The sequence below is a fragment of the Rhinoderma darwinii genome, chromosome 2 (assembly GCF_050947455.1).
Source record: "Rhinoderma darwinii isolate aRhiDar2 chromosome 2, aRhiDar2.hap1, whole genome shotgun sequence".
Lineage (NCBI taxonomy): Eukaryota > Metazoa > Chordata > Amphibia > Anura > Rhinodermatidae > Rhinoderma > Rhinoderma darwinii.
The window spans coordinates 109,473,044-109,482,836 of NC_134688.1; the positions used below are offsets into that span (position 1 = coordinate 109,473,044).

General features: G+C 42.7%; 1 protein-coding gene across 3 annotated transcripts in view; it reads left to right on the forward strand.

Moving 5' to 3' along the window:
• The window catches only part of STAT2 (signal transducer and activator of transcription 2), a 118,310-nt gene extending 109,059 nt beyond the window's left edge, over positions 1-9,251 (forward strand). For all 3 annotated transcript variants that reach the window (XM_075852097.1, XM_075852099.1, XM_075852100.1), the window contains exons 23-24: positions 4,637-4,767; positions 8,723-9,251. In XM_075852097.1, the coding sequence (XP_075708212.1) occupies positions 4,637-4,767; positions 8,723-8,856 (265 nt within the window). In that variant the 3' untranslated portion in view covers positions 8,857-9,251. The remainder of the gene's footprint in view (positions 1-4,636; positions 4,768-8,722) is intronic.
• Positions 9,252-9,793: the final 542 nt, after the last annotated feature.

Genomic DNA, 9,793 nt, shown 5'->3' on the forward strand with positions numbered 1-9,793 from the left:
GACGTGTGATGAATTTTGAATGCGCCTCACATTAATAGTAATTAATCCCATCATGTTTCTCAGTCATAATGGGTTAATGTGCGAGGTACATGATGGGGTTAATTACTATTAATGTGAGGAACATGAAGGTTAAATTCATCGCACCTAGCGCCTCACATTAATAAGTGAATGAAAGCAGTGTTTGTTAATTTTTTTTTTACAGCGTACACATCATAAATGATGCAAAAAAATTGTTGTGCGTGCCATTACTGAATGTGTGAATATTTTATGTATTGAGACTTATTTTAATGTTTATTGTAAAAAAGGTGAATGTATATATTTTTTTAAATTTAACAATACTTTGTTTTTACTTTATTTTTAAACTTTAATGTACTGACATACAGTGAAGGAAATAAGTATTTGATCCCTTGCTGATTTTGTAAGTTTGCCCACTGTCAAAGACATGAACAGTCTAGAATTTTTAGGCTAGGTTAATTTTACCAGTGAGAGATAGATTATATTTAAAAAAAAACAGAAAATTACATAGTCAAAATTATATATATTTATTTGCATTGTGCACAGAGAAATCAGTATTTGATCCCCTACCAACCATTAAGAGTTCAGCCTCCTCCAGACCAGTTACACGCTCCAAATCAACTTGGTGCCTGCATTAAAGACAGCTGTCTTAAATGGTCACCTGTATAAAAGACTCCTGTCCACAGACTCAATTAATCAGTCTGACTCTAACCTCTACAACATGGGCAAGACCAAAGATCTTTCTAAGGATGTCAGGGACAAGATCATAGACCTGCACAAGGCTGGAATGGGCTACAAAACCATAAGTAAGACGCTGGGTGAGAAGGAGACAACTGTTGGTGCAATAGTAAGAAAATGGAAGACATACAAAATGACTGTCAATCGACATCGATCTGGGGCTCCATGCAAAATCTCACCTCGTGGGGTATCCTTGATCCTGAGGAAGGTGAGAGCTCAGCCGAAAACTACACGGAGGGAACTTGTTAATGATCTCAAGGCAGCTGGGACCACAGTCACCAAGAAAACCATTGGTAACACATTACGCCGTAATGGATTCAAATCCTGCAGTGCCCGCAAGGTCCTCCTGCTCAAGGCACATGTACAGGCCCATCTGAAGTTTGCAAATGAACATCTGGATGATTCTGAGAGTGATTGGGAGAAGGTGCTGTGGTCAGATGAGACTAAAATTGAGCTCTTTGGCATTAACTCAACTCGCCGTGTTTGGAGGAAGAGAAATGCTGCCTATGACCCAAAGAACACCGTCCCCACTGTCAAGCATGGAGGTGGAAACATTATGTTTTGGGGGTGTTTCTCTGCTAAGGGCACAGGACTACTTCACCGCATCAATAGGAGAATGGATGGAGCCATGTACCGTCAAATCCTGAGTGACAACCTCCTTCCCTCCACCAGGACATTAAAAATGGCTCGTGGCTGGGTCTTCCAGCACGACAATGACCCGAAACATACAGCCAAGGCAACAAAGGAGTGGCTCAAAAAGAAGCACATTAAGGTCATGGAGTGGCCTAGCCAGTCTCCAGACCTTAATCCCATCGAAAACTTATGGAGGGAGCTGAAGATCGGAGTTGCCAAGCGACAGCCTCGAAATCTTAATGATTTACAGATGATCTGCAAAGAGGAGTGGGCCAAAATTCCATCTAACATGTGTGCAAACCTCATCATCAACTACAAAAAACGTCTGACTGCTGTGCTTGCCAACAAGGGTTTTGCCACCAAGTATTAAGTCTTGTTTGCCAAAGGGATCAAATACTTATTTCTCTGTGCACAATGCAAATAAATATATATAATTTTGACTGTGATTTTCTGTTTTTTTTAAAATATAATCTATCTCTCACTGGTAAAATTAACCTAGCCTAAAAATTCTAGACTGTTCATGTCTTTGACAGTGGGCAAACTTACAAAATCAGCAAGGGATCAAATACTTATTTCCTTCACTGTATATCAGATATGTGCCAGTACATTAGCCTGTGGACAGATAGCACACAGGCTGTTGTTAGGACATACCTCAGTATACCCTAACAACAAGAGATATGGTAAGACACCCCTGGGGTCCGTCAATAGACCCTGGGCTGTCTGCCCATATATGGTATGGCCCTCGATCGCGTCACAGGAATTCCCTGTGACGCGATCCAGGGGCATCCTCCCTTCTCATTTTCTCCTGAATGCTGCAGTCCGCTGTGATCGCAGCATTCAGGGGAATAACGGCGGAGATGAGAGGTTTCTCTGATCTCCACCGTTATAGAGCGGGGCTGCGGCTGTGTAATACAACCATTGCCCCGCTCGAGAGACAGGAAGTGGGTGCGTGGTCAGCATGAGGAGGTGCAGCCGGCGCTGCACTAATGAGCGGCAGTTCAGGCACTGGAGACAGAACATGGGGGTGTTTTGTAGAGCGCCCGCCATGTTCCGTCTTCAGTGCCGCCACTCATTAGTGCAGCGCCGGCCGCATCGCATCATCCTGACCCCGCGCACTTATCATGACTCAGGAGCGGGGCTGTGGCTGAATTACACAGCCGCAGCCGCGCACCCATACATTCATGTATTACTATACTGAGCTGTGCGGCTGCGCAGCTCAGTTTCGAAATACAGGAAATAGCGGTATCGAACCGTTTAGGGATGCACAGTATCGAAACAGTATTGAAGTTTAGATGCACCGTGCATCCCTACGTCAGGATGAGATTTGGTAAATCTCACTCACTTTGCTTCTACCGTATTCTGCGTATTTTACGGGCGGAAAATACGCAGCAATTCCATTAAGTGTGGACAAGCCCTAATACAGTAGCAGCAGAGTAGATTAGATGTGAACAATTCACATCACACGCTGTGTAAATGATAAGTGGGGGAAAAAAATAGCTCAGAAATTGACCTGCGGTGCGTTTTTTATTCCGCAGCATGTCAATTGTATTTGCGTAAACACTGCTCATTTGTTTCGGGTTTTCCCCATTTAATTCAATGGGGAGGTAAAACCTGCAACAGATAGCAGATGTTATGTAAAAACGCAATTTAGAAAAAATAAAAATCTTATACTTGCCCAGAATTCTGTTTCTTCGTCCGGGCCGGCCTCCTGGGATGACGTTTCACCCCATGTGACCGCTGCAGCCAATCACAGACTGCAGCAGTCATATTGGATAAAATGTCATCCCAGGGCTGCAGTGTAGCGATGCTGTGTAGCACTATATACAAGGGGGGGGGGGCACTGTGTGGCACTATATATAAGGGGGAGTGCTGTGTGATGCTATCTATAGGGGGCTGTGTGACGCTCTCTACAGGGGGTTGTGTGTGTGGCGCTATCTACAGGGGGGTGTGTGGCGCTATCTACAGGGGGTGTGTGTGTGTGTGGCGCTATCTACAGGAGGGTGTGTGTGTGTGGAGCTATCTACAGGGGTGTGTGTGTGTGTGGCGCTATCTACAGGGCTGTGTGTGTGTGGCGCTATCTACAGGGGGTGTGTGTGTGTGGCGCTATCTACAGGGGGGTGTATGTGTGGCGCTATCTACAGGGCTGTGTGTGTGTGTGTGTGGCGCTATCTACAGGGGGGTGTGTGTGTGTCTCGCTATCTACAGGGGAGTGTGTGTGTGGCGCTATCTACAGGGGGTTGTGTGTGTGGCGCGATCTACAGGGGGGTGTGTGTGTGTGGCGCTGTCTACATGGGGGGTTGGCGCTGTGTCCCTGCACAGTGTCATACTGTCAGTATGTAGGGACACAGCCCTGTGAAAGGGGAATCGTAACACCCATTTGTTAATGCTTGTGCAAAAAGGTAGTGTTCTCAATGGTTACGGCGCGGCAGGGTGGCGGTGGAGAAGGGGGGCCCAAGTTTGGGTGACAGCCCAGGGCCCATGGTCTTCTTAATCCGCCACTGTATTCACTATACATAGAAGCTGCATAGCGCCGCTTTAATCCGAATTTGTCAGTCTGCTGGACCGATTCCTTGGCTAACGGCGACATCTGTTTGCCTCTAACACACAGTATAACCCTAATATCAATCACATTGAAGTTCATGAACTTAGATGTGATCGGTATTACGATTATTCTGTGTATGAGAGGCAAACAGAAGCCGCTGTCAGCCGAACCTTCAGTCCATCACACTGACAGATTTGGCTTACATCGGCGCTGCGCAGCTTCTATGTATAGTGTATACATAGACGCTACATCGCAAAAAGTAAGGAGCATTTTTTTATTTAAAAAAAAGTGAATTAGAAAAAATATTTAAGCACAATATACATTTAAAAAAAAGAATAGTTACAAAGGTTAACATAGCCTTTAATGGAAAGCTCTTTTGCATAGTACATTAAATGAGCGGTCTAATTTCAATAAACCCTTTCCATATGACCCATTAGGAAGTATGGATGTTTTAGAGGGGGTCACCCATCCGGGACCCCCTTCATGAGCCAGAGGGGAGAGATGCTATCAAGAAGGTCCCCATGTATTACATGATCCATTCATTTGAATCACTGCATGTGATACTACATTTCCCTCGTTGCAGCCACTGCTGGGGAAATGAGCAGCCAAGTAATTTCTTCCATATTGTAGGGTTCAAATAAACTGTCTTTATTTATTTACCCTTTTCTGCTTACACCTGCATAATATTTAATATATTTTTAATTCTAGGAATGTGGATGACTCACAGAGCAGTATGGCTTCAGGAACACCCCAATATTTTTCAGAGGATCATGAAATGCTTCCACATGACCTAACTGAGTATTCCCAAACTGACTCAAACCTGGACGATGTCATTGATCGTGAGTTGTACTCTCAATTGCTTCATATTTTCTGTCTTCCCTTTAAATAAAGTTGATTACGACACACTATTGTGCTTAAAGGGGTTTGCCCATCAGGAACATTTATAGCATATCCACAGGATATGCTATAAATGTCAGATAGATGCGGATCCCACCTCTACGACTCATATCTATCTCTAGAACAGGGGCCCCTAAACCCCGTTCTACCTTACTCGACTACCTCCCTGCCACTTCCTGATTAGATGGTCGGGCGTTATGAAAACAGCATATCATGCCAGCTTCACTGTTTCCGTAACTGCCATTCACTTCTATGGGAGTTACAGAAACACTGTTTTTGTAACTCCGGACCATCTAAATCAAGAAGTGGCCAGGAGGCAGTGGGAGCCGAGAAAGGTAGAGCAGGGTTTAGGGGGCCCCGTTCTAGAGATAGGTGCGGGTCCCAGAGGTGGGACCCGCATCTATCTGACATTTATGGCATATCTTGTGGATATGTCATAAATGTCCCTGATGGGCAAACCCCTTTAATAGTAACCATTAGCTGATCTATGTTACCCTCATCATTTTTCTCTCGGTAAGTGCCCACACCTAAAGATATTTGATGTTCAAGCTCATAATCCTTGTCTTTTCCACCTTTGTTGTTTTCTATCCTAGTAACTAGTGGGGGTCCTATTCTAAGGCCCGATTCACATGAACACTGTATACGTCCGTGTGCTGTCCGTTAAAAAAAACAAACAGCACACGGACCTATGCAAAAAAATTGGCCTATTCACACATGCATTGTTTTTCACGCAGTGTGTGTCCGTTGCGTGAAACTCACTGCATGTCCTATTCTGTTTCGTTCTGCGGACCACGTCGCCCATTGAGGTCTATGGGTGCGTGACAATTACGGAAGGCACACGGACGCCATCAGTGTGTGCGGTTTGTGATTCACGCACCAGTTGCTAAAGAAATGCTGAGAAAAAAAAAAATGTAAACCAACACTGACATGAAAAACTGACGCCACACGGAACTGCAACGCATGAAAAACGTGACTATTCGTGAAACTGCACGTAACCTTGTAGTCTCTATACAGCAGCCCCAGCTTCTGATGACCGCAGCATTAACTGTTTTGATGGTCTCTGGGGCGAACTAATTGGAAGGCAACCGAGTATTAAATATGCAGAGGGAGACTGGTACCTGCAAAAATACAGATTAGTATGGAATATACAGTATATCTTTTTATTGACTTCTCCTCAGCAGTGATACCCAACCTGGGGCCTGTATGCGATCTTTGTCCCCTATATATGTATTTTGTATTTTTTCTTTTTCTAATAATGGAAACCCTAAATCTCCTGAGTGTAAATGTAATGGCTTATTCAGCAACAAAGGCAATCATGGTATTGGTTATGTGGTGTGTTATAAGCGTATTTCGCAGTGCTGTACAAATGAGGCTGAATTTGCTTCAGGTGGGTGGGGCTGGCAGATATCTATATATCTCTCCTATTTCTCGTGTTTGCTCTGCCCAGTTAGGCCGTACCATTCCCACAGCCCTTGGCCAATACATTTTTTATCCTAGTGTCATAGGCAGCCATGACCTGATACTCAGGTCTGCTGCTATATTTATTTTCATAAACTGTGTCAGAGGTGGGGCTACTCAGATGTGGATCTCTTTGCGTCCCGTCTCAACCACGATGTTCCGACCTAAGTGACCAGGGCAAGGGATCCCAAGGCCATCACAGTCGCTGGTCACTCCATGGAGAGCGTTTTCTCTCCTATATGTCTTCCTTACACTTCTACTCTTTCCCAGAGTGCTCAAGAGGCTGGAAGGAGGGCGTTTCCGTGATTCTGGTGGCTCCAGGCTGGCCTTGCTTGTTCTGGTAGGCAGATTTAATCTACTTTCTTCAGACGCACCATGGTATCTTCCGTTTCTTCCTGAACGCCTTTCCCAAGGTCTGCTATTCCACCCCACTTTGCCTCAGATGCATTTAAACGGTGTGGCTATTGAAGCCAAGGTTCTAAAGGCTCAGGGTCTGTAAACCAGTCACTTAGACGATGTTAAAGGCCAGAAATGCTCAATCAGACGTTTCCACTGGTGTGAAGCGCTGACCCATCATGGTTTCTGAACGGTTCGAAATGGGAAGAGCGACATAATTTTCGTCCTTTGAAATGTTCCACACCTAGAGTCCTGTCCTTCCTGCAATCAGGCCTTGAACAGGGACTCGGCTTATCTTCCCTGAGGGGTCAGATTTCTGCTCTGTTCATTCTTTATCATAGGATTTTGGCTTTTCGTTCTAAGGTGAGGACTTTTTTGCCACGAGTGGCTCATGCGGTCCCTCCTTTCAAAGATCCCATTGAGCCTTGGGATCTTTTTTGTTCTCGGTGCTTTTCAGGTGACTCCTTGAGAGACATTTTGCTGTGTCTCCTTTCCTGTATGGTAGCTTTTCTGGAAGCTATCTCCTCCATTATGCGGGTTTTGGAACCTGCTGCCTTGACCTGCAAGTCACCGTTTTGGTCATCGTAGGGATCAGGTGGTGTTTCAACCTGTTCAGTCTTTTCCACCAAAGGTAGTCTCTACATTTCATATTAATAAAGACCATGTCCTCCCTTCCTTTAGCCCCTCCCCATCTCATCTGACGGAACAGTCTTTACATTGACTTGATTTGGTAACAGCAGTATGCATCTATCTCGATGCGACAGTTGTTTCGATGGTCCAATTCTTAATTTTTCCTTTATTTTTTTTTTTATTTTTTTCGTTCCTGAAGGGCCACGCAAGGGTTTGACAGCATCCAAGGCCACTATTGTGTAGGGCTAAATAGCATTTTCACCGTAATGAAAAATTATTTTGTGTGTGTATAATATATAGTATTTGCATAAACATTAAAATAAAGAATCGTCCTTAAATTTGAAAATAATCAAGACTTTATCTTTAGTCTAATCGCCCTAACTATATGTTATAGTATATTATCTATATTATGTCATTTCATGGGCAATAGAAGTATTTACTTAAACAAGCATATCAGGAGAGAGAACGGGTCCACTTAAATTTAAATATAAATAGCTGGGGCATCTTTTCTTGGGACTATATGTAGTGCCGTTCCTCTTGTATTGTGTGTGTGTGTGTGTGTGTGTGTGTGTGTGTGTGTGTGTGTATAAATAAATTGGACATTACCATTCCCCTCATCATTATGGTGTGTCCTACACACTCAAACAGCCAGCACTGATTGGACAGTGTCAGAATTTGTAGGGACACCCTGTATTCACAAGGGGAATGGAAACAATAAGTTGTCAATTTAATCATATTCCAGGAGGAATAGCAGAGTTCTAAGAAAAAGATGATCCAGTAATATTGTTACATGGGGAATGCAAGTATTTGCTCTCCTGTCTGTTTTAGTAGACGGGCCCTCTTGAAACAAAATGGACTTCTCAATGTGTCCTAAATGTATTCACCTACTTCTGGGTGCATGCAGCAAAATAGTTTGCAGAATTATGGATGTATAAACACCTCCATGGAATAACACTGGCTTCCTAGTCTGCATCTATTCCATACAGACAGAATACAGAGCTAACACACATGGCCTTAGCCCGCTTTCTCACGTGGGTTAATGTAGAGAAGTCTGGGAGGCTAAATCCTATGTCGGTTATGCACTTAGATGTGATTGACATGCAGGATCTACCTGTTATCCGAGACAATCCAGACCCGATTTCACTGAACCAGTCAGTCCCGCAGACCTGACTAGTATAGGATTCAGTGAACGAAACAGCTGCTCTGTATACAGGATACAGAGCAGCTGTACCTCAAAAAGTAAAAATAATTTTTAATAAAAACAAATTATAAGGTTACCCCAAACACTTTTTTTTTTTTAAATTTATTTAAAAAGAAAAAAAAATCACTTTCAAAGTTTTTTGGGTAGATTGTTATATAAATCCAGTGGTGTAAGAATGTGCTGAATATGTAATATGACTTATTGTTTTTCAGGAATGACCATGGATAACGTTTTCATAAATCCAGGCACCGATCCAATGTTGTCAAATCTGTCCACAATTCCTAATGAAGTCTCCCTGGAAACTTCCATTGACTACAGAGTCCCAGAAAACTTTGATTTGTTTTAATGTACAGAATGATGGAAAAAGTGTTTCTGTTTTCGGTGAAAGAAAGAAAACTTTGTGTTGCGTTTCCTTATATCAAATTTCACACTCCTATTTCATTATTGACATCTCCTTCTTGTGACCATGTACAAAAGCGGAAAAACAATGGACCAAATTAGATAAATGGAAGAGTTGTTTATATGCACCCCTAGATCTGAAATTCAGAAGGGGCCCCTGGTAAGGAATGTTCCCTACCCTATGAAAAAAAAAAGGCTTATAGAAAGCACGTGAACCTTTTTTTGCATTCTCAGTCCAGTATAGAAGGCATTTTCACATGCAGTACATCAGTGACACATACAATAAGGACAGGTGCATTGTACCCTTCAGTCTCATGAATAAACCATTTCATATTTGCACTATTTGGATTGTATGAACTTGTTTGATCTTTTTTGCAAGCCTTTATACAATCAGAAGTTGAGGGCCGGTGTGTTATTTTAATGAAGTGTGAACTTTAGACTATTTATATGTTATACTTCATAACTTCAGACTAACTTTGAATCCACCATCTGATGGTCCATAATTCATGCTATTCAGGCAAACAATCCCCATAATAATGTATTTTCTTAGGCCTGTACAGATAAATGCAATAACGTAATGTTTTCAGGAATGTGTGTTATTATTTGACATCTGATCTTTGTCTTAGCTGTTGTATTAGTAGAAAACTTGTTGAAGTAGTAGGGTTTTTTTTACTTTTTTTTTTTTTTTTACATTTAGAGGACTTCTCTGCACTTCTGACATGCCTTTTTTTTTTTTTTTAAGTAAATACTTGTATTCCCCATGAAAAAACTAGTGCAGAATCTTTTCTTAGAACTCTACATTGTGCTGTTCCTCTGTTATTTCTCCTAGAAATTTATGAATAAATTGACAACTGGGTGTTATGTCCCTTGTGAAAGGGGCGTAT